Source organism: Leopardus geoffroyi, chromosome A3 (genome assembly GCF_018350155.1).
Source record: "Leopardus geoffroyi isolate Oge1 chromosome A3, O.geoffroyi_Oge1_pat1.0, whole genome shotgun sequence".
NCBI classification, from domain to species: Eukaryota; Metazoa; Chordata; class Mammalia; order Carnivora; family Felidae; genus Leopardus; species Leopardus geoffroyi.
Genome location: NC_059336.1, coordinates 120758656 through 120783365, shown reverse-complemented (window position 1 = coordinate 120783365; position 24710 = coordinate 120758656). Strand labels below are relative to the sequence as shown.

General features: G+C 44.7%; 3 protein-coding genes across 7 annotated transcripts in view; 1 reads left to right on the top strand and 2 right to left on the bottom strand.

Annotated features, from left to right (window-relative positions):
- Window positions 1-1560: 1560 nt before the first annotated feature.
- PTRHD1 (peptidyl-tRNA hydrolase domain containing 1) lies at window positions 1561-4855 on the bottom strand. Its single transcript, XM_045447547.1, has 2 exons — window positions 4604-4855; window positions 1561-1902 (listed from the first exon to the last, which is right to left on the bottom strand). Exons 1-2 carry the CDS (start codon window positions 4853-4855, stop codon window positions 1732-1734), a joined length of 423 nt encoding a protein of 140 aa, XP_045303503.1. The 3' UTR covers window positions 1561-1731.
- Window positions 4831-21735, top strand: CENPO (centromere protein O). Of its 2 annotated transcripts, none has more exons than XM_045447546.1 (8): window positions 4831-4993; window positions 5260-5361; window positions 6823-6989; window positions 13517-13634; window positions 14320-14579; window positions 16285-16456; window positions 17401-17512; window positions 18662-21735. In XM_045447546.1, exons 2-8 carry the CDS (start codon window positions 5331-5333, stop codon window positions 18663-18665), a joined length of 864 nt encoding a protein of 287 aa, XP_045303502.1. In that variant the 5' UTR covers window positions 4831-4993; window positions 5260-5330; the 3' UTR covers window positions 18666-21735. The 2 variants fall into 2 exon arrangements, with proteins under 2 accessions (XP_045303502.1, XP_045303501.1); XM_045447545.1 differs by having other exon boundaries at window positions 4879-4993; window positions 17401-17567.
- The window catches only part of ADCY3 (adenylate cyclase 3), an 89935-nt gene continuing 83676 nt past the window's right edge, over window positions 18452-24710 (bottom strand). For 2 of the 4 annotated variants that reach the window (XM_045447544.1, XM_045447541.1), the window contains exons 16-22: window positions 24206-24287; window positions 23204-23362; window positions 22556-22702; window positions 21899-22018; window positions 20789-20912; window positions 20001-20125; window positions 18452-19459 (exon numbers count right to left, since the gene is read on the bottom strand). In XM_045447544.1, coding sequence (XP_045303500.1) covers window positions 19277-19459; window positions 20001-20125; window positions 20789-20912; window positions 21899-22018; window positions 22556-22702; window positions 23204-23362; window positions 24206-24287 — 940 coding nt within the window. In that variant the 3' untranslated portion in view covers window positions 18452-19276. Of the gene's footprint in view, window positions 19460-19796; window positions 20126-20788; window positions 20913-21898; window positions 22019-22555; window positions 22703-23203; window positions 23363-24205; window positions 24288-24710 lie in introns of those variants that run through there. The other 2 variants (XM_045447542.1, XM_045447540.1) reach the window with 1 other exon arrangement.

Sequence of the window (24710 nt, the reverse complement as noted above, 5' to 3'; positions counted from 1 at the left end):
CCCATAAACTTGCTCAAACGTCTAAGAAAATTCCCCCTAGGGGACCCAGCATTCACCTTTCCAACCCCCATTCAATCATTCTCCCATTAGAGCTTCTTGAATAGTCCTCACCTCTTGCCTCCCCTCCCATTTTTGTCTCAACAGATGGCAGTCGGAGTCCCACCCTCATATGCTATTTCAACTGCTTTCAGCAAGTTCACCAGCATGTTCCCAACTGCTAAATGTTTTCAGTACTTATACACTGAAATTCTATGCTGCACTCGATTGCTCTCCCCTCCTTGAATCTCTTATTCACTTGGCTTCCCGGAATCGGCTCTGCCCTCAGCCCCCCAGCAATTCTCCATCCACTCTCTTAGTTTGAAACAACCGTCTCTTATAACAGAAAATCTTTGTATCTAGTGTCTTAGTTGTCTTGGTATCTAGAGGGAAAGGGGAAGGTCTACCCACATTACCTTGTACAATCTTCTCTCCATGAATTATCTAGGTTTCTGTCTTCTCATTAGATTCTTCACTACCTGAAGGCAAAAACTTCTGTTCATCCTTATATCCTCAACTCTAAATACAGCCTGCCACAGTAGACTTGCAACAGATACCTGCTGATATTACCCTTTATAACCTTTGCTTCACAGATGTCCAAACAATTTCTGTAGATGTCTCCAAATGTTTATAGAAACATGTAAAACATTGTACAGAGTGTTCTAGAGGTTCAGAAAGGGTGTTATCATTTGGGGCTGGGTAAGACTCGCTGAAGGTGATCAAACTTGAGCCAGAAATAGTTTAAAGTCCAGATGTGGGAACGGGGAGGGAAGAGTATGAACACTTGACTCCCAGGCCAGAGACCCGCAGGCGACAACTGGAGTACCTTGTTGAAACCTCAAGTTTGGATACAGAAAGAGTAGAAGATAAACTTAAAAAGGTGGGTAGGAAATATAAATGTGGAGGGTCTGAAGGCTAAGCTGAAGATGTTACCTTTATTCTAAGAGCAAGTAGGAGTCTATACCGAACAGGGTGCTCAATGGTCCTAAACAAACCTGGTGTCAGAAAGTCTGCTGGACGGTAGCCAGGACACACAGGAGTCACCAGTGGGACACTCCGATGAACAAAATGAGAGCCTGATACCGGTTGGGAGCCCTGAAAACTACCATAGCTCTAGTACTTGACAAATTTCACCAAATACATACGTATTTGTGTGTATGCGCGTGCGTATGTGTATTTTAACACCTTTGAAACTGAAATACATCTTATGGTTAATCACGTGTCTTAACTGGCAGCGTCTCTTCTTTCTTAACAACATGTAAAGTAATGGTGTATCTTGAAATTGATATTGTCCTAGATTCAATGAATATATCTAGATGTGAATAAGAAATAAAGAATTCAAAGGCAAAATTGAAAACCTGGGTGACTGGAAGAACTCTATTATTCCTAATAAAGAAGGAAGGGCGTTTCCTTGGTCCCTGGATAGGAGTCTAACCAAATCTTCTATCTGAGCCATGACCCACGGACAATATTGCTGCTTACCTACTTTCCCCATCTGAACACATCAAAAATAATTAGAGGAAGTACTTATTAATGACAACTTTAATACGAACATGTGTTTGACCCTCCAGAAACACTCACAGCCTAAAGAGAAGAACGAGTTGCCATTGAAAGGAGTACATGATGCTCAGGGATAGATGGCATGCAGTTTCTGGATCCAGCTGATAAAGATATCACGGCAACTGATGGCATGAGTCACTTGAACAATCGATACTTCTTCAAATACTGGTTCACTTCTTCTTTGGGGTAGGGACGGAGCGCAATGCAAGTGGCGATATTCTCTGGCTGCTCCAGCCACAGCATGTGGTCAATGTTGCTCTGTTGCAGGGTCTCAGCCAGCTCCTTCAGGGTGCTTTCATCTGCAGCCTACCAGGAGCAGAGCACAGAACACAGATTGAATGGCCCCTTTAGGAAGTGTCACAAGGCAATGAAAAAAAAAGTGTGTGTGGGGGGGTGGGTAGGGGGGTTTCCTCCGGACTGAAAAGTGGAGAGCAGCTCTCTCAACGAAGGAGCTGTAGAGCGTGTCTCCAGAAGCAACAGCTTTACTGCCCCACTTGCCATTCACTCTCTGTAGGACCTTAGATAAGCTGCCTGGGAGTAGGAGAGGGACAGGCTTAATATGCTTGTTTCTAAAATGGAGATTTTTCTCTTCCCTCTTGAGATGCTGTATGCGTTGTCAGTAATTATGCTCTCTAGATTTTCTACTTCTCTTCTGGCTGGTGTCCACACAGCTATCCCTAATGCTTCAGCCAGCTGTGATGTTAAGAGTGGACTATGAAAAGATTTCTAACAACACATCACCTCGAGCTCCATCCTCCCTTCCCATCGGACCCCTCCTAAACCTGGAAAGGTTTTCCTTTCGCTGGGACAGTTCCCACTTGTTAGCTCAGAGGGCAAACCATTCTCTAACATCCTTCTCAGATTGTTTCTCTGTCACCACACTGACTCCCATTAATAGGAGGTATTAAAGCTAGCACTCAAAAGGAAGATAGTGTGTTAGGGGTGCCTGGGTGGCTCAGTCAGTTGAGCATCCAACTTCGGCTCAGGTCATGATCTTGTGGTTTGTGAGTTCGAGCCCTGCATAGGGCTCTGTGCTGATAGCTCAGAGCCTGGAGCCTGCTTTAGATTCTGTCTCCCTCTCTCTCTGCCCCTCGCCCGCTCACGCTTTCTCTCTCTCTCTCTCTCAAAAAAAAAAAAAAAAGATAGTGTGTTATTTGGCATAATGTATATTTTTTGCCTGTGAGGGCAGAAGCCATTAAGATAACTAGAGGTTTGGGGCGCCTGGGTGGCTCAGTCGGTTAAGCGGCCGACTTCAGCTCAGGTCATGATCTCACGGTCAGTGAGTTCAAGCCCGGCGTCGGGCTCTGTGCTGACAGCTCAGAGCCTGGAGCCTGTTTCAGATTCTGTGTCTCCCTCTCTCTGACCCTCCCCCGTTCATACTCTGTCTCTCTCTGTCTCAAAAATAAATAAATGTTAAAAAAAAAAAAAAAGAAAAAAGAAAAAAAAAGATAACTAGAGGTTTGTCTTATCAACTAGGAGGATGCAGGGATTGCCACTCTTTAGCTAGAGTCCTCTGGGCACAGCCATGCTGGAGGAGAACTCATGGACTCCACCCCCCCCCCCCTCCTTCTTCAGCACCACATAGCAGCATAGGACAGTGAGTTAGAGGGAGTCCATTGCTCTGCTACTTAGTGATGGTGCGACCTTTGAGTTTATTTGAGGGAGAAAGAAAGCATGAGTGGGGGAGGGGTAGATAGGGAGAGAGAGAATCTTAAGCACGGCAGGCTCTGTGCTAATAGCTCAGGCTCCATCTCTCTCCAATGTGAGATCATGACCTGAGCCGAAATCAAGAATTGGATGCTCAACCGACGGAGCCACCTGAGCACCTCTCATCAGGTATCTTCTATACTTAAGGGAAGTCGTCTAATCTCTGTGGGCTTCAGATCTCTCATCTGAGAAAAGGGGTAAATAAATACATTATCTGCCTGAACGTGAGGGAGAGGGAGATGTCTGAACCAGATGATTTCTTGAGGTCCTCTTCCTATAAAAAGTCTAAATGAAAAGCTATCTGTTTCTTTTCTGTCTACTCATAGATTCTCAAGACACTTTCCCCTAGGTTACTGACTGATGTTTTACTACCCAACAGAAATCTTTCTCTTGAAAGACAATCTGCTTTGTCAGCTGGCCATTAAGGGATTACCCCATCTCCGCCCTAGGATTCTAGTTTGTTTATAGTACATTTTATAATGTAAAGTAAAATATGTGTTTAATGTAGAAAACTAAAAAGAATAGAGAAGCATTAGAAAATAACCCAAATCTCACCACCTGCTCAATATGTGGATGTATTTCCTTAGTTTTCCCTTTCAAAATCTGGATCATTTTGTAGTTAGAATATAGTTCGGTTAGCATAACATAATGAGCACTCTTCCATGCCAACTAAATATGCTTCAAAACCCGTGATTTATACTAGCTTTATAATAGCACATTTTAAGCATAAAATTAACCAATCACTAGTGCTGGAAATTTGGTGATTTCCACATTCTTTACTATTATAAAGTGTTCCTATGAATATTCTTGATCTATACAATGCTCTTCGATGCGTCTGGTATCTGGTATCTTCCTAGGTTACACTTCCAGAAGCAGAATTGACAAAAGGGAAAAGGTAAGGGTAAGATCTGTTTGACCACCTGCAAAACGAACCTTACCTCTATTTTACACCAGCGGTATCTGGTTATTTATGAAGCTAGGTTCAATATATGCACACATTTATTTTTCAAATAATTAGGTGTCATACCACTCTATTAAGAGGGACGCCGATGTGAGCGGAAGGGGGCGGGAAGTCTTAATAACCCAATGTCCACTCACTCTTCACACAGGCCCCCGTCCGGCCGAACTAAAGCTCCCGGGGCCATCGCTCAGGTCTCGGCAACCTTCCCAAACCTTACTTAGAAGACTCCTCCCCACTCACGCCACACCTACTCGACCAAGTAAGGCCTCTGCACCAAGACCACACCCACTTCCGGTCCCGACGACTTCGGCACCCCTCCCCCTCCGCCGGGTGCCTCACCTCGAGGACCACCTTGCGCATGCGCCCCAGGTCCCGAAGGTAAGCGGCCGTGTGGGGGTGGTCGCGGTGAATGTGCAAGGCCGCGGTGGCTGCGTGACAAGCCTGCGCTACCATTGCGCCTGCCGGCCAGGAGAATGGAGCCTGCGACAGATCCTTTCGTAACACCAAGTACTGGACTAGGATCTGCGGCTCTGCGCCAGAGGCCGCCATCTTCCGGGCCCACAGAAAGACCGGCTCTACTCCCCGGTGCATGCCGGGATGAGGGAGGGGCCCTGAGCGCAGCCATGTTTTTGTACGGTGGCGGCGCAAAGCACGCTGGGTCCGATTGGTTTGGTTTTGAAGGCGTGGACGGCGGGAACTCAACCTTGGCCTGGGTGAGCGAGAGAAGAGGTAAGGGGAAAAGAAGACCCGGTGACGGACGAGATCGTGGTCGGGGTGGAAGGCTGAACAGCCTCTTAAAGCCGTGTTGTGGGGCACGCGCGGGGGCAAGTAGACTGTCGGCTAGGACCGGGGAACGGGCAGGGTAGGACGGGTCAGGGAAGGGGAGTCCTAGGGGTGTCACTTGGGGTGTCTCGCGACACCCGACGATGCGTGCTTGAGTTGTGTGCGCCCTACCGTGAATAGATGTGACTTTCTTGCCTTTTTTCTTTTACCAGCAAGGACATCTGGGTCCCTATTAAGGCTTGCCTGCACAACTTCGTAGGAAGGCCGGTGGGAATCCGAGGAGATGGAGTGGGCGAATGACAAGTCCAAAGGAGGTACTCAAAGGGTCGCCTTTTCCCCCTTAGTACTGCTGCCAAAGAGGACGCCTAGATCAAAACAACCCTTTCCTCCTCTAACGGATGTGTAACCCGGCCTGTTGGGAGCATTATGGTGAAAGATCCAAACACTGAAGACTGAAAAGGCACCGGCCAGCTAAGATTATTCATTGCACATGGGAAATTACTTCAGACATTTCTAGGCTCCTGCCCCTTTTTAAACAGATAGGTTGCACTCGTAATAATGCTTAGTGCTTATATATTCGGAGCTACAGTTGTAGTCACTGAGGTCTCATTCCTTTCCAGGATTTTTTTTGGGTGGGGTCATTTATGCATTACACCTGTGGAAGGATCGGAGCCAAGTGGTGACTTCGGCGTTGGTTAGACTTGGGTGTGTCCTGGCCCTGCCATTAGAAATAATGTGCCTTGGGCAACTTATTTTGCCATTCTCTGCTCTCATTTTATCTGGAAAATGGAGGCAAGTAGTAGCCTTATGGTGATGGTTGTGGAAAGAAAATAAGAACTGAATTATCTTCATGCTTTATTTTTTTTTAAGCTTATTTATTTTGAGAGAGAGAGAGAGCGCGCGCGCGAGCATGAGGAGGAGACAAGCGAAGAGGGGAGAGAGAGAGAGAGTGTTCCAAGCAGATTTCACATTGTCAGCACAGAGCCTGACCCAAGGCTTGATCCCACCCTTGAGATCATGACCTGAACTGATATCAAGAGTCGGACACGTAACCGACTCAGCTACCCAGGGGCCCCTTCATGCTTTAATTCTTTACATAATGTGCAAGTAAAACATCTAGCACGGGGTCTTAATGTGTGGGAAATGTGCAGCAAATGCTCTATTGTTAGACTTGATTGGCATTATGAAACTGTGATGGTCCTTAATCTCTTGGGAACTGATATTTGCCTTTGAATTTCTGTCCAACTGTGAACTTGTTTTCCTTTCTAAATCCCAGTAATATTGGTAGACAGTTCCCTTTAGTGTCCTTTTCGTCCTGTGTGAATAATACTTCTCAGAGCTTCAAAACACTTAAGACTCTCTGGATGTCTGAATCCAAAGAGTTATGCATTAGCACTTTGGGGAAACATGCATAAAAGCCAATGTAAAAATCTACATTTTTAATAACAGTGTCTGAGAGAGTCAGTGAATTTGATGACCCTGTTTTCCCCAGTCCTTATCATAGATAACTGACATGAGTTATATTCAGATTATGCTCACGTTGGACTGTCCTGGTCAGGAACTGCTTGTACATTAGTGCTCAACCTATAAGGCTGCTCATTCTTGATTCTTGTTGTCAGGTCCTCTGGTTTTATAAATCATGGCCGATGTCTAACATTTTAGCTGGTGAAAGTTCTAAGAAGGGAGTTAACCTTCTGTTCATCCCTGAAATTCTTCCTGTGGCCAGAGTCAGAAATCCCTGGATGCTTGTGAAATTGCCTTTTTACTTTCCTCAGGTGTTTTAGTTCACTTGGAAAGACTAGAGACTCAAATGAGCAGATCCTGTAAAAACTTAGAAGATCCGCCGAGAGAGACAGCAGAGAGCGATCTTGGGACCAAGATTCATAAACTGAGGTGTCTGCGTGATAAGCTCAGGGCTGAAGTGAAACAGCGTCAAGCCAGAGTGAGTACAGGGGCCATTTTAGCAAGCTTTGCTGGAGCATAAAGAATAAGCATGATCTGGGAATTAACAATTTGTATAATGGGTTTTACCTGTGATCTTACTGGATTGATTTCAGTCCTTGACCTCTCAAATGATCAGTTCTGTAGAGTCAGCTAATATCAATGTCAACCAATAATTGCTAGGCGTTACTGATAGGCCAGGCAAGTTCTTCATAATAGCCTCTTAACCTGCACTTGTAGACAGGAGCTTGTTACTTCAGTCTCAGCCTGATGGGTCATTGGTATTTTTGTCATTACCTCCATCTTTCCCTTACAGACTTGAAACCTCACAGTGAACTTTGACACTTCCTTCTCTTCAGTTTTCTCTCTTGGCCAGGATAGGTCAGCAAGACCTGCCAAATTTTCCTTTAGGTTGTCTTTGTGCTTCCAAAGTATTATCCACATATGTTGTAAATTTTTTTTTTTTTTTTAATTTTTTTTTTTCAACGTTTATTTATTTTTTTTTTGGGACAGAGAGAGACAGAGCATGAACGGGGGAGGGGCAGAGAGAGAGGGAGACACAGAATCGGAAACAGGCTCCAGGCTCGGAGCCATCAGCCCAGAGCCCGACGCGGGGCTCGAACCCACGGACCGCGAGATCGTGACCTGGCTGAAGTCGGACGCTTAACCGACTGCGCCACCCAGGCGCCCCTGTTGTAAATATTTACCAGGGGATTGGGATGCCGGGATTATTGGAGTAGTCTGCTCGTTGTTTTCTCTTCGTGTATATCTACTTCTCCAATAACTCTTACACAGCCAGGAAAATGCTTCATAAGACCCTACATTGAATTTTATATAAATGTAAAAAGTGTAAACTTATGTCTGACTTGTTATTTTTGAATGTTGTCTGTGAGATTTATCCATACTGGTGCACATAGTGGTCATTCTTTTTTATTGCTGTGTAGTAATTTCATTTTATGAATATTCCACAGTTTATTTACTTAATTGTATTAGCGACATTTGGGTTATTTTATTTCACTTCAGGGCTGTGAAACATTCTTGTTCCTGTCTTTTGATGTAAAAATACGTACTTTTCTATCAGGCGTATACTTTGTAGAATTGCTAGGTCATATTTGTCCTTAGTAAATACTGCCAAACAGTTTTTGGAAGTGATTCCACCAATTTTACATTCCCAGCACCTGTGTAAAAGATTTCCATCATTTTGCATATTTACCAGTAGTTGATACTGTCAGTTTAAAAAATTTGTCACTCTGCTGAGTGTCACAGTATCTCATGGTGGAGTAATTTGCAATTGCCTGATAACTAATGCTGTTAAGTACCTGTATTGGATACTTGAAAGTCTTCTGTTGTGAAATAGGCTTTTTGAGGCTTCTGCAAAAATTTTATTGCGTTGTGTATCTCTTACTGAATTATAGAATTGTTTACATATTTTGGATATGAATTCTTTAGTATATGTACTACGAATCTTCTCTTAGACTGTGGCTTGCCTTTTCACTCTAATGGTGTCTTGTGACGAAAAGAAAGTCTTCATTTTAATGAAGGTTGATTTAGGAGTCTAATTTTATACTTAACTGCTCTTGTTTCCTTTTAATAAATCTTTGCCTAACTTGAGATGGTGAAGATGTTCTGTGGTATTTTCTAAAAACTCTATTGTACTTTTTACTTTCAGAACTACAGTCTGTCTGGAATTGATTTTTGTGTGTGGGATGAAGTAGAGGTCATACTACTACTGTTGTTTTTCCATGTGAATATCCAGTGCATTTGCTACCACTTTTTGATGTCCATTCTTTTCCCGTTGTGTTGTAATGGATCTTTGGGTCCACTGTGGGCCTGTTCTGTTCCATTGGTCTGTTTGTCTTCATGTGGGTACAAGAGATTTATTTACTGTAAGTTTGGATACCTGTCATATATGTCGTCATCTTCAGAATAATCTCGGCTATTCTTGGCCCCTTGAATTTTACATAAATTTGGGAATCAGCTGTCAATTTCCAAAAAACCTATAGTTTTTTTTTTTTAATTTTTTTTTCAACGTTTATTTATTTTTTGGGGGACAGAGAGAGAGAGAGAGAGAGAGAGCATGAACGGGGGAGGGGCAGAGAGAGAGGGAGACACAGAATCGGAAACAGGCTCCAGGCTCTGAGCCATCAGCCCAGAGCCTGAAGCGGGGCTCGAACTCACGGACCGCGAGATCGTGACCTGGCTGAAGTCGGACGCTTAACCGACTGCGCCACCCAGGCGCCCCAAAAAACCTATAGTTTTGATTGGGATTGCATTGAATCTATACACGAATTTGGAGAGAATTGAAATATTTTCAATATTGCATTTTCCAGTCAGTGTACATGATGTATCTTTGCGTTTATTTAGTTCTTTAATTTCTCTTAGTAATGTGTGCAGTTTTATGTGTAGAGATCTTTATTTTTTTTATTATTTTTTTAATGCTTTATTTTTGAGAGAGACAGAGTGCAAGCAGGGGAGGGGTAGAGAGAGAAGGAGACACAGGATCTGAAGCAGGCTCCAGGCCCTGAGCTGTCGGCACAGAGCCTGATGTGGGGCTCAGACTCACAAACCGTGAGATCATGCATGACCTGAGCCAAAGTCGGACGCTTAACCGACTGAGCCACCCATGTGTAGAGGTCTTAAACATCATTCAGTATATTTATCTTTATGTATTTGATTTTTCCTGATGTTAACGTATATGGCAGGGGTCCACAGACTTTCTGTATAAGGCCAGATAGTCATTATTTTAGGCTTTGTGAGCCACCTGGTCTCTATGGCAACTATTCAGCTCTGCTGTTGTACTGTGAAGTAGCCATAGACAATAAGTACGTGCGTGGGTGTGTTCCAGTCAAACCTTATTTACAAAAATAAGTGTCAAGATAGGTTTGACCCACAAGTCCTATTTTAATAGCCCCTGATGTGTTATCTTTTAGAAATTTTATTTTCATATTATGTAGAAATATATTTGATTTTTATATATTGACTTTATGAGAACTTTGCTAAATCTACATTAATTCTATTTATCTCTCTATTCTTTTGGGATTTCTACATCTGGAATCATGTCATATGCAAATACTAACAGTTTTACTTCTTTCCAATCCTTGTAATTTGTTTCCCTTGCCTTATTCTACTAGCTAAGTTGTTTCCTATATTGTTGAGTAGAAATAATCTTAGGGTCAACCTGTTTGCTCTAAATTTTGTATACATACTCTTATCAGATTAAGGAAATGGTCTTCTATGTCTAGCTTGCTCATTTAAGTATTGAATTTTATCAAATGTTTTTACTGCATACATTAAGGTGGTTGTATGGCTTTTATTAATGTGGTGATACATATCGATTGGTGTTTGAATGATAATGGCTTACATTTTTAGAATAAACCTAAGTTGGTTTGATGTATTACCTTTCTATATAATGTTGAATTCTATTTGCTAATATTTGCTAATAGGACTTTTACATCTAAATTCTTGAGATTGTCTTGTGCTTTTTTTTTTTTTTTTTTAATGTCCTTTTTGGGTTTTGGCATCAAATTTAACTGGGTCTTATAAAGAGAGTTGATATATTTTCCTCTTTTTCTGTTCATTGGAAAAGTTTACATAAAATTGGTGTGGTTTTTCCTTAAATATTTGTAAAGAACTACCTGGTAAAACTTTGGGCCTCCTCTGTGGGAAGGTTGTAAGTTTCTGATTCAATTTCTTTGATTAATATAAAGCTTTTGTATTTCCTGTTTCCCTTTGGGTCATCTTTGGTAAATTGCATTTCACATAAAGTTGTTTGAACCTTCTTGTTTTTGTTTTTATTTTTGTTTCTGTTTTGTTTTATTTTTGCTTTTTTAATTTTTTAATTTTTATTAATAATTTATTTTTTAATTTACATCCAAGTTAGCATATGGTGCAACAATGATTTCAGGAGTAGATTCCTCAATGCCCCTTACCCATTTAGCCCATCCCACCCTCCCACAACCCCTCCAGCAACCCTCTGTTTGTTCTCTATATTTAAGAGTCTCTTATGTTTTGTCCCCCTCCCTGTTTTTTGTTTTGTTTTTTTTACTTTTTAATGTTTATTTGAGAGAGAGAGAGAGAGAGGCAGAATGTGAGTGGGGGAGAGGCAGAGAGAGGGAGACACAGAATCCGAAGCGGGCTCTGGGCTGTCAGCACAGAGCCTGATGTGGGGCTTGAACTCACGAACTGTGAGATCATGACCTGAGCCGAAGTTGGACACTTAACCCACTGAGCCATCCCGCACCCTCCCCTCCCCTGTTTTTATATTATTTTTGCTTCCCTTCTCTTATGTGCATCTGTTTTGTATCTTAAAGTCCTCATATGAGTGAAGTCATGTGATATTTGTGTTTCTCCGACTGATTTCACTTTAGCATAACACCCTCTAGTTCTATCCATGTAGTTGCAAATGGCAAGATTTCATTTTTTTTGATTGCCAGGTAATACTCCATTGTATATATATACCACATCTTCTTTATCCATTCATCCGTCCTTGGACATTTGGCTCTTTCCATACTTTGGCTATCGTCGATAGTGCTGCTATAAACATTGGGGTGCATGCGCCCCTTCGAAACAGCACACCTGTATCCCTTGGGTAAATACGTAGTAGTGCAATTGCTGGGTCGTAGGGTAGTTCTATTTTTAGTTTTTTGAGGAACCTACATACTGTTTTCCAGAGTGACTGCACCAGTTTGCATTCTCACCAGCAGTGCAAAAGAGATCCTCTTTCTTCACATCCTCACCAACATCTGTTGTTGCCTGAGTTGTTAATGTTAGACATTCTGACAGGTGGTATCTCATTGTGGTTTTGATTTGTATTTCCCTGATGATGAGTGATGTTGAGCGTTTTTTCCTGTGTGGGTTGGCCATCTGGATGTCTTCTTTGGAGAAGTGTCTATTCATGTTTGCCCGTCTTCACTGGATTATTTTTTGGGTGTTGAGTTTGATAAGTTCTTTATAGATTTTGGATACTCTTATCTGATATGTCATTTGCAAATATCTTCTCCCATTCCATCAGTTACCTTTTAGTTTTGCTGATTATTTCCTTTGCTGTGCAGAAGCTTTTTATTTTGATGAGGTCCTGATCAGTTTTGCTTTTGTTTCCCTTGCCTCTGGAGATATGTTGAGGAAGAAGTTGCTGCGGCCAAGATCAAAGAGGTTTTTGCCTGCTGTCTCCTCGAGGATTTTGATGGCTTCCTGTCTTACATTGAGGTCTTTCATCCATTTTGAGTTTATTTTTGTGTCTGGTCCAGGTTCATTCTTCTGCATGTCGCTGTCCAGTTTTCCCAGCACCATTTGCTGAAGAGACTGCCTTTATTCCATTGAATCTTCTTTCTTGCTTTGTCAAAGATTAGTTGGCCATACGTCTGTGGGTCCATTTCTGGGTTCTCTATTCTGTTCCATTGATCTGAGTGTCTGTTTTTGTGCCATAAAGTTGTTTGAAGCTTCTTAAACAACTATCTTGTGAATAGGATTGATCAGTAGCATTGTCTCAGTTTTTAATCTGATTGGTAATTTGTGATCACTCTTCTCTTTTTCTCTCCTTGATCAGTCTTGTTATCAGTTTTGTATCAGTTTTATTAAAGAACCAACTTTTGGCATTATTGATTTTTCTCTTTTACACATTTGTGTTGCATTTTCATTGATATTTTCTCATAATTCACTATACCCTTCTTTCTATTCTTTAGATTTAAGTTGCTTTTTAGCTTTCTGAGATGAATACTTACTGATTTTTTTTTTTTTTTTTTTTTTTTTTTTTTTAGTCTTTCTTTTCCCCTTTTTGTTTGTGAGGTTATAAATTTTTCACTAAGCACAGTGTCTTGGTCAAATATGGGCTGTTGGAACAAAAATACCATAAACTGGGTGACCTATCAACAACACACGTTTCTCACAGTTCTAGAGCCTGGGAAGTCCAAGATTATGGACCCGGCAGATTCAATGTCTGATGAGGACCTACTTCCTCATTGATGGTAGTCTTCTCACTGTAGTTGAAGTGCTAGAAGTGTAGTTTACATGCTGGAAGGGGTGAGCTAGCTCTCTGGGGTCTCTTACAAGGGCACTAATCTCATTCATGAAGGCTCCAATATTGTGACCTAATCACCAGCCAGAGGCCCTGCCTCCAAATACCATCACATTGGGCATTAGGTTTCAGCATATGAATTTTGAGGGATACAAACATTCAGTGCCTGTCACGTGGCTTTAACTATATCCCGCAAGCTGTGGTATGTCATGTTTTCATTGCTTTGCCACCCTGTGCTTACCCTAGACTTGCTTTACACCCTTTTCTTTTTCTTCTCACAATATTCTCCATTCCTATCAAAGTCCTGATTCTTCTTTGGGCCAGCATGGTTGCTACTCTGATTTCTAGCACAGTGACCCACAAAATTTTTCCTTTCTTGTGAATTCATAGCACTAATGGGTCACTGTAGCATAATACACTTATTACATAATAAAAAATACTCTGCATTTATGTGAGGGCAAGGACCCTGTGCTATGCCCCTTTGCACCCAGTTTGATTTGCTGCATATTTTGCAGATTAAAGCATCTACTGCCAATGCAGAACCCGACCAAACATTGGAGATCAGTGAGCAAGAAGCTGTGGGAGGAAAAGAGGAAAATATGAAAGCCATTTTGCAGGCATATCGTTTTACAGGTATAATTTATTTTCTGACCTGTTTCAGTCTGAGTCTCTTGTCTCTAGTGCATTGGTTTGCTAGATATATTATTGGTCCTGGACTTATTTCATGAGCATGGATTTTGCCTTCTTCAGCCTATACACACAAAGCTGGCATATTGTTTGTGGGCATCTTCACCTACAAAATCGGCCACTTTTTGCAGAAGATTGGTTGGTGGCCAGCTTAGATTATTCATTTTAGCTCTAGTGTGTGTTGGACCCTGTGGTAGAACTGCCTTTGCTGCTGGCTGGCTTGATATCACTGGTCAAGTTGTTTCAACTTAGTAAGTCTCTGTTTTCCTACTATAATGGGGATTTATCCTGCCCATTATCTATGGCATAAGAGGATTGTGGAAGGAACTGCACTGTCATACATTATTTGACACTCAGAAAAAGGAGTAACATGAAAATTTCCAAATCTCTTCTTCCATAATTTGATATAAGGATGTTTTATCTTTTCCACCATCTTCCATGGTTTTAACAACTCAAATCTGAAGTGAGGCAGCGTCAGAATAAAGAGTCTATTATGTTTATTCAACAGACATTTGATTGTTCATTCAACAAACATATTGTGTGTATGAGGCAGTGCTGAAGTGATTGCACAGCCGAGAAAGAAACTACCTTTGCTGACATGCGTTGACAGGTATCAACTTGTTTGCTTCAGGGCTCAGTGGGAAACGGACCAGCCGAGGGGTCTGTGTCTGCATCAGCACTGCTTTTGAGGGAAATTTGCTGGATTCCTATTTTGTCGACCTTGTCATACAGAAGCCACTTCGGATACATCACCATTCAGTTCCAGTCTTCATTCCCCTAGAGGAGATATCTGCAAAATACTTACAGACTAATATTCAGCACTTCCTGTTCTGTCTCTGCGAATACCTAAATGCTTACGCTGGGAGGAAGTACCAGGCAGATCAACTTCAGGTATCTGTCTGGGATCTTATATAGGATTTTATTAGCCCAGAATAGGCTCAAAAGGTGAAAAAAGGTGGGGGGCAAGTTATTTTTTATATTTTATCTTATTTTTATTTTTTTATTTTAGAATGCTCAAGTAGAGGGGAAAGAATATCTTAAGCAAGCTCCACACTCAGCACAGAGCCCATGTGGGTCTCTATCCCATGACCCTGGGATCATGACCTACTGAGCCACCCAGGCACTCCTCTTTTGTATTTAAAATGCTTTATAATTCTGAGCCAGAAGTTTGACCACTGTCCTTCTGATGCGTGTTTCTTATTTATATACAAGTTATTTTCCACCTTCTTCCCCTTTTGAAATTCTGGATGCTGTTGAAGCATGGATGCTGGTTAAGGGATTTTTCACTCCCGAATGGTAGTCGTCTTTTATACTTGACCCTTTCTTTCCTTCACAAAGTACAGTCATACCTCATTTTATTGTACCTCTCTTTATTGCACTGTGCAGATACTGTGTTTTTCTACAGATTGAAGGTTTGTGGCAACCTTGTGTTAAGCAAGCCTATTTGTGCCATTTCTCCAACAGCATTTGCTCATTTTGTGTCTCTGTGTCACATTTTGTTAATTCTCTCAATACTTCAAACTTCTTCATTATTTGTTATGGTGATCTGATCACTAAATGTTCAGATGATGGTTAGCATTTTTTAGTAATAAAGTGTTTTTTAATTAAGATCTGCATATTGGCAGGGGGGTGCCTGGGTGGCTCAGCTGGTTAAGCGACCGACTCTTGATCTCAGCTCAGGTCATGATCTCACAGTTTGTGAGATCAAGGCCCATGTTGGGCTCTGTACTGATAGTGTGGAGCTTGCTTAGGATTCTCTCTGCCCCTCCCTCTCTCTCAATTTTTCTCTCAAAATAGATAAATTTAAAAAGATACGGACATTGGTTTTTTAGACATAATGCTATTGTGTACTTAATAGGCTACAGTATGGTATAAACATAACTGTCCTGGGAAACCAAACAATTCATTTGACTTGCTTCATTGCAGCAGTCTGGAGCTGAACCCACAGTATCTCTGAGGAATGCCTATACAGTTTCTGTACTGTTAATTCAGCAGGGATTTATAGAGTACTTACTCTGTACCAAGTGTCTTGCTGAATCTTAGGTATAGTTGCAAAGCAGAGTAATACATAGAGGAATACTATCCATCTTTGCCTGAACTCTGGCCTGCCTTCTTGGGGTTGCATTGGAGCTAGGGTTGGGTGAGAAAAAAAAGTGCTTTTAAGTAGACAGGAAATGAATACAGATAAGGAATATATGACTTTTAGAAGCTGTGTTCCACCCATGCATTTAGAATGACTCTGAAGCTCTTAGTTGTCAGTTAAACTTACACTGATAACGTGGACACAGACACAAAGCATCTTAGCCAACTGTATGAAGACAATGAAATTCTTGGCAGAAATTGTATCTCCCTTACGCCCCCAACCCCCAGCGTTTATTTAGTGTTTTCTGCAGGACTTTCTAGGATGCCACTAACTCTTCACATCTTTATCATTAGTCCTTTTTACAGGCTTTTCTCTTTTGTTTAGTTCTCTGAAATTTGATTAATGGACCCTATATTTGTAGACATGTTTGTTTGAAGTGTCACAACCACTCACTGCCTTTGGAACTGTAGTCATCATACATTGTGTGTCTCTTCTGACCCCCACACCCCTTAGAGAGACTTTGCAGCCTTTCTGGCTGGGCCCTTGCAGAGAAACTCGCTGTGCAACTTGCTGTCGTTTACTTACAAAGTGGAGCCACAGGGTCGGTCGTTCCCATTTTGTGCTAGACTGCTGTATAAGGACCTCACGACAACCCTTCCAACTGACGTCACCATTACGTACCAAGGTGAGAGGAAGGATGCCCCAGTGAAGAGATTACAATGTGCTCAGCGTGACTCAGGTTGAATGAGACGGTAAAATAGGGAGATTACATCAGTTGGACCTTTGGAGACCCGTTCTTCTGTTAATCTACCAGAAATTTACTCAGTAAAATACAAAGGATATTTTTCTTTTTTTTAAATATATTTTTTAATGTGTATTTTTGAGAGAGAGAGATATTGAGAGTGAGTGATCTGAAGCAGGCTCTGTGCTGACAGCAGAGAGCCTGATGGGGGGATTGAACTCGGGAACTGGAAGATCATGACCCGAGTGGAAGTCAGACGCTTAACTGACCGAGCCACCCAGGTGCCCCGAATGTTTTCCATCTTTCTACCAGTTTTTCTCTCCTTTTTGTGGGTAGTAGACATAATTTACCCTTGTTCCCTTTCCTTTGTTCCATCCAAGTCTGCTAATGCTCCTCCAGTTTAAGATTTGTTTTCTTTGGAGACCCCTCCTGAAGAGAGACAGCTCATGAGGCTGTCAGAGGGTCACTTGTGAGGAAGAGAGCCAAAAGACTCATTTCACTAAGAAGCCAAGTAGACAAGTGTATATGTCGCTCTCTAGAGACCCTTCTCTGGATGGGAATTTTTTAGGGCTGGCTGAGAGAGCTTTATGATACAGTTTTATAGTTAAATATACCATCATAATGTGACATGGGCAATAATGAAAAATAGGGTAAAATATTTTTAGGAGGTGGAAAATTTGAAGCTGCTGCAGATTTCACACCATAGATTTTAGGCTTCCTTCTGGGCAGGGTCTGTTCGGGTCTCAAAACTTCATTGGTCCAATAAAGGGCAGCCTCTTTCCTCCAGACCAAAAAAAAAAAAAAAAGTTACGTGGGTCCAGAACACCAGTGATCCAGGTTCAGGTTCCCCCAGTTGCACTAAATGAGATTGATTTAATCTGTTTTAGGGACGGACGCCTCATCCACTTCATGGGAAGAACAGCGAGCATCCCATGAAAATCTGTTTTTTACGAAGCCCCTGCATCAAGTGTTTACTTCGTTTGCAAGAAACGGAGAAAGGTTGGATATGAGCCTGGTCTCCTAGAATATTATTTTCACTGAGAACATGTCAAAAGTGAGTAAAGTAATACTGTGCACAGTCCCAGGTGTGGTCCTGGGAACTGAAAACTATTGAAAGACTCAGAGCCCTTGCCTAGGGACCATCCTTGTAATGAGAACATTCATCTCATCATGATGGTAAGGGGCAAGTTTGGACAATTGAGGTATTGATTTGATCATATATTTTAGCTGAAAATCAGAATATGTGTGGGGCAGAAGGCATTTTGTGAAAGAGGGAGTATGTACCATTCAACTGAAGAGTAGCTTTTATGAAAGCTTTAATTCTGCCTCGTTTTCCTGAGTCTTTTGAAAATAAAGTTTTTACAACATTCTGGGTTCCTGAATGACAGTTAAGGAAAACGTGTTTGATCCTTAGATTGAAGCAGTGTATTCTAGGCCCGTTTCATAAAGAATATGGTGTGAGAACATACTGTGGATAATCAGGGCTCTATGTGGCAAATGCTTTGTTTTCTAAAACACGTCAGTTGAATGTGTTAGGTCAGCTATAAAAAAGCACGATCAGAAGTCTGCCGAAACTCAGCGGTTACAAAGGGAAGCAGACCTCCCTCATCTGTCTTCTGCAAGCTCTCCCATGCTGCACAGGCCTGATAGGAGTCCTGACCCCCCCCCCCTTCCTGCCCCAGAGCTGCAGCCAGGTCTCTACCGTGGTCACTCTTTGGACCTGATGACCAGGAAGTAACCTGTGTGTGTGGGAGCACAGGGGACTCGTAGAGCCAGCTTGGCCCACCATTAGAAGGAAGCAGCTTGAGAGTAAGAGAGATGTCTTAGTTCAGGCTCTTGCCTTCTAGGCATGTGGTAAGGATGAGTGGTGTGGGTTAGCAAAGCACTTAGCGCTTTTCAGATGATTGGTATTAACAGAATTTTCACAGTGATCACATCCAAGTTGAATAAAGCTTTTAATAAAACAGTCTTCTTTATCAATACCTGTAAATTCTCTTTTAAAGCAGTAGCAAAGGCGACTGTAGCAAGAGCTCAAGAGGCAAGGCAATATTGGAAAGTGTTTAACAGAAAGTTAAAAATATAAATGTAGAAGATCTGTTTATATATTTTTCTCTCAGAAATAAATTCCCTTTCCCTCCCTCCCACCAGGTAAAAGGAAATATTGCACTTTCTGCTCTCATGACTAAGGTGGCAGGGGTTCCAGAAGAACCTTTCAAGATTATCAGGAACATCAGCATGAGGGCCGGTTCACCTAGCCCGGACCATATGGAGACCAGCAGCTCTCCAGCCTGAAAGAGGCCTTCCACGTGTGCGCCAGGGAGAGCAGCTGGCCGCTCGGTTGTCGAGTCCTGCCAGGTCCTCGTCCGAAGCACAGCTCTCCCACCTGTGCTCCCAGCCCCGCAGCAAAGGCAGCTCTGTCCCACCTCGGATACGTTCCCGCTCACAGTGGCCGTGGCCTCTCTGGGGGAAGGAGGGCTGGTCAGACCCGGGCTCTGGAAGGATTGTTCCAGTACTATGCCTAAGACCCCTACTCTCTGAGGAAGCTACAGGCACGCTGAGGAATAGTATGGCCACCCTCAGAGCTCACGTATCCATGAACAAATGAAGGCTTGAGATTTTTAAACCTAAAGTCTATGTGAGTGTGCACTTCCAGCAGTTTGGGCAGGTTGGGGCTTGGTCATTTGTCCTTTCCCAAGGCCTTTCTTTGATTCCAAAAAACAGATTCTCCCCTCCCATTTGGACTGTTGTGGGGCTCGCGGCCATTCAGGAGTTGTCCACCACCTGGTGGGGCAGGGTGACCGAGGAGCCGTTAGGGAAGACAGCTGGCTTCTCCCGCCCCTTCAAGAAAAAGGTTAGCAGCTCCCCCTTCCCTTTCACAAAGATGGGCCCTCGCCTCACAAAGCGGAAGCCGTACTCCCGAAGGATGGCTTGTGTTTCTTCCACCACCTGTGGAGGGAGAACATAGCGTGAGCTCAGCTGCCCAGAGGGTGTCCACATGTGGCCCACAGGCCCCAGTCAGCCCGCCTGGAGTGTTGTTCTCCAGAACTGTTGGGCTCAGCCCCTTATCTGCATGCCAGCAGGCACAGAGTGGACAGTGGCAGGATGCGGGGTTGCCTAGGGCCTTTCCCTCTCCCAGTGACCGTGCTCCCTGTCCCCAGAATCACTCTGTTTTGTCTCTTCTCCCCACTCTGGCGCTTTCCTGCCATGGGGGTGGCTTCAGGGTATTGGCTGTTGGCACAAGATGTAGTTCATTCCAAGAGGCAGGACAGCCTTACCAGAAACTTTAAACTTTGGAAATGGGGTCGAAGTATTTCCTCCCTTCTCCTGAGGCATCCCTTTCCACCCTTGCCTTTAATCTTCCAAAAACACCAACTTGATAACGTGGGCCAACAGAAAGGAAGCAGTAGCATGTGGCAAAGCACCCCCTATTCTGACTTTGTTCCCGGTCCCTGGGTCTGAGCACATGCTTGGCTCTCGCTGGACATACCTGAATGTTACCCATGACCCCTGTGGACTCCATCCTGCTGGCTACGTTGACCGTATTGCCCCAGATGTCATAATGTGGTTTCCGGGCTCCAATGACCCCAGCCAGTACCCCTCCTTTGTTCATGCCTGGTGTAGAAGCATAAAATTAAGCACAGCCACATGTCACATTTTGTCATCATCCCATCTCAGAAGCCATCAACTCCTCCCCCAGAGAAGTTACCACCCGACCCCAACCACAGAGCTCCTAAATCTGTAACATTACTCCTGAAGCTTGTCTCTAAGCCACCAGAGGGCAGGCATGTCTCCTGTTTATCCTGTCCTTGGCAAATGTCAGCTGTCCCCAATATGCTAACTAATGTATGCAGTGTGGAAGTTGACAGTTGCAACACATATCTGGTACTTCCAAGTGTCTTGTGACCTCACCCAGGAGTGAGGACCCCACCCCCACCCCCAATAAGGGCAGCAGGTGACATTAACTCCTAACAGGCTGGACAAAGGCAGCAAAGGCCTGGGCAGGCACACAGGACTGCTTGGGGAAATATCCTGACTTCCCAGCCGGACTCCTAAGGCATGCTTTTCACGGTCAACAGTACAGGACAGACCGCTAACCATCATTTTGTCAGATGTGTGGTCTGAACATCTGGAAGAGATCCCTGAGGTCCCAAAGCTGTGACCATGTGGCCTTCCTCAACCTAAATGCCTCAGGGCTAAGTCCTCTTCCCTCCTGATGCGCTGAGTCCCTTGTGTCAGAGGAACACATCGAGGAGCAGACAAGCCTGAAGCCCTTACCTATGCGCAGCATGAAGTTGTTGAAGGACTGGTTGTTGATGTTGGTGAGTGTGTCCTTCATGGCCAGAGCGAAGTCAGCCAGGTCAGCCAGGTGCTGCCAGCGCTCCCGGTCAGACTTTTCCTCCTGCGCCAAGGAGCGGCCGTGAGGGCAGCAGGAGCCAGCGTGGGCACCTTCCTCCCCTTCACGGTATTATTGAGGTGAGTTCCTACAGCTACGTGTTAAAGGCCTTATTCGCCACTTCCTCCCACAGACAAGTCCATGACCTCTGCCTCTGTGTGTCACTGACGCTTCACCTGGGTCCCTTTGGATCCAGGGCAAAGCCCGGGCAGTGGTGGGGAAGACACGTCCTGTCAAGTCACTTCCTGTCTGCCATGTAGCAGATCAATCCTGCCTCATCACCACCTTGCCCGAACCTGGTCTTATAATTTTGAGATAGCTGTCCTCACTTTGATTCCTGAGCTAGATTATAAGCACTGGAAGGTCATGAACCATCTTAGATGCATTTCTTTAGCCTCATCCATAGAATGGAGACGGTAGCAACACTTACATAGTATAGGACAGTTATAAGACAAAACAGGATGATAGCAGTGTAGGAAGAGCTCTTGGGACCAGGGCCCCCACAGCTCCTCTCCTCCTCTGGAACGAGCTAGCTAAATGGCTAGGTCCACAGGTCTGATTCAACAAGAGGACAGGCCGACGCCAGCCGGTGAGCTCTGAAGACCCCTCTTCTATAATAAAACTGCTTCCAATCTGGATGTCGTCATTGTTACATAATTGTGTGGATGGTTTCCACTCCCTGGTTCTTTCCAAAGTATAGAACACGAAGGGAGCATGGCCACAGTTGAAGCAGCTTACACCCGGGTTAAGCTGTGCAGCAATGGAGGGGTTGTGTGTCCTATTTCTCTGCTCATTAAACTTTGCCAATAAACCTGATTTTAAATTTGCATTGCATGGTGCTGGTGGTGAGTGTGTCCCTTTGGCACAACTGGTACCCGGGAACGTCAGCTACCCTCGTAACTTCCCGTTTCACACGTGTTGGGTGCGGGCCGCTGCTTTCTTGCCTTGGAGGCAGAGCCCCATCTCCTCCAGCCACAGAGGTGGTTAGCTACCTTGTTGGAGTTGGCGAAGCCATTGGTGTTGACATCCGGGGTGACTCCTGAAGCTGCCATATAGGTGCTGCCGATGGTTTTGATCTTGGTGATGACCCGGAACTTAGGATTGTCTAGGAGCTGAGGCCAGTATTAAAGAAGAAATGTCAGTCAATGGGGATAAATGAGCCAACTAAGTGACAGGTGGCCTGTTTACAACAACCCCACAAGACAGCCCAGAGATGGTTTCCTAAAGTCTGATCGAGTCTGCCGCTTATCAGCCATGTGATCTCAGGGAAACTTCCCGATGAGCCTCAGTTTCTAGGACCTTAACGTGGGACAAAACTGCCAGTCCCCTAGGGTGATTGAGCATATATGTAAAAGCATTTTCCTTCGTATACAAGTTACCTAATTTTACTGGATCTGAATTTGAGGGTGGGGAGAATCCGAGGGGCCTCAGGATCTTGTTTTAGCCAGCTGTACCATGAATTTGCAGGCGATTTCCCAGGCTCCTGCCTGCCCACTCAGACCCACCAGGCTGCAGGAGCTCCTACGTTAATGGGGAGGGGCTCAGCCGGAAAAATGGAGCAGCTAGGGTAACGACAGGTTCTGACTTCTGCAGCCTGTCCTGGGATGTGATCCAGAGTGAGCTGGCTTAGGGGCAGGATGGGGACTCACAGAATCAAAATCTGAGATGATCTCGTTGAGGAAGCGCAGACACTCGATGCCACCATTATTGATGCTCTCCTCTGTGTAGAAGTCGGCGAAGTTGGGCAGGGAGGCAAACATGACTCCAATCTCATCGTAAGACTGGCTGTACAGCTCCTAAAAAGAGGCAGGCCCGAGCGCTCAAGGAAACGCTGATGGAACGGTGTGCCACAGAAATGATGATCTCCCGTGATTGGTGTACTCAGCTTTTTGGATACCTCCTAGGTTATCCCAACTTTGAGCTGTAAGGAGGTAGACTGTCACGACTTTTTCTGGTCTCTGGAACAGCCCTAGCTTTGAGCAAGTGGGTGGGTTGGAACTGGGAAGTGAGGCAGAAGAACCCTTCTACGTGAGGGGATGGCAGCTGACGGGAGCTCTAGCCAAGGCCTCGGCGGAAACGGGGCTTTCCGGGAATGTGTGGCCCACAGGTTGAAACGCTCTCTACCGAGCGCCTGTGAGTTTCCCTCTTGCTTACGATGCAGCTGCAGCTCGGGTGCAGCCCTGCCTGGAATGGTGCCAGCTCCTGAGAAGACCTTGGGCCCAGAGGCGCTCCCTGGCAGAAAGCCAGACGACACACAGCCTTACGGCTGCGAGCTATCGCACGGGGCCACCCCTCACCTCATCTCTTTTCTTGGACCCCAGGAAATGGCGTGCCACGTGCTCAGGCAACATGTTGGTGACCAAGGCCTCATTCCAGCGCCGCATCTCGTAGACGCGTTCCTTCTGGTCGTGGACCTCAATCTTCCACAAGAACAGTGTCCGTGCCAATTTTTCCACCTGCGGACAGGCACAGGCAAGGTGTGTGCTTCAGCTGACCATTTGATGGAAAGATGAAGCGGGAATTTGGATGCAGGGGTTCCACGTGGGAAAACCGGAAGGAAGGTGGCTAAATGACAAGAGAAAGAAGCCCCGGAGAGACCCACCTACTCACAAAGGCCACCCTGCAGCTGTAGTGAGGATTCCAGCCTCACTGTGGTTATGCAGAGCTCCCAGAGGCCTTCTGGAGATGCGGGGCCTTCTGGGACCTAATTCTAGCTACAGGTCCGTCTTGGCCTGGGGGACGCGGGCAGCAATGGAGATCTAGCCCAGCGGGGCGTCCCCATTTCCAGCAGGCTCCATTAGGCCAAGGAGTGCCTCGGGGAGGCTGTACTTTCCCTCGCCAGCCACCGGGGGGCACCTGGGCTAACATGGAGCTACTTCACTCTCTCCCTCTCTGCTTATTTTTTTTCCTTTTAACCAAACAAAACTTCACCAGCTTCTTTCCCTTTCTCTTCTGGCTCCATGCGTGTCAGTGACCCCTAGAACCAGGGTGAGTGAAAATCCAGGAGCCCTTAGCCTAAGAAACAGATTTTCTCCAAGCTTTTATGCCTCCACTGTATGCTTCCTTCAGCATGCTGGAGGAAGTCAGAGGAAAGAGGTAACGAACTGTTCTCCTTGTATTACAAGGGAGGAAACCAGAAAAAGGAGGGGGTGATGGTTTGGCCAGGGCCACATGCCAAGTTGGGTAAGGGAAACCAGCACTCCTGAGGAGCCGGGGTTCTTAGATCCTGAGACTGCTTTTTTAAGAAACCCTGACGGACTGTGCACAAAGACGGGAGAGGAGGGTGTGTGGGCACTCACGTGGCGCGAGAAGTAGTAAAAGCTCAGCATCATGATGAAGATCATCACTGTCATGGAGTACTTAGAAGGCACCAGGGGCAGCCTGTGGGGCAGACAGTAATTCATCCACCCCTGCTGCCATCTTGGAAGGCAGCTTCACTCCCTCCAACTGGGCTGTGTCTTGCCCGTCACCCTGGGCTCCAGAAACTTCTCCCGGCTCCTTAAGCACCTTCATATCAAGCCTGGACCCACAGGTAAATCTTAACCACTGGGCTCCTAATAGGCAGCCCTGCGGGGCAGCTCCTGGAATCCACACCAGGGCCACTCCCTCGATGTTTTAGTAAACACTGCAACTGATTGATAACAGAAGTAGGTGCAACCATGGAAGCCTCTGGAGAAAGGCGAGATGAGCATTGGAGTGATGGAACTAAGGCACCGTTTTATCATGCTGCTTTATAACTTCACATTTTTGTACGGCGCTAACAGTTTTCATTACTGCATAGTAGCCTACTGCATGAGTAGGTCA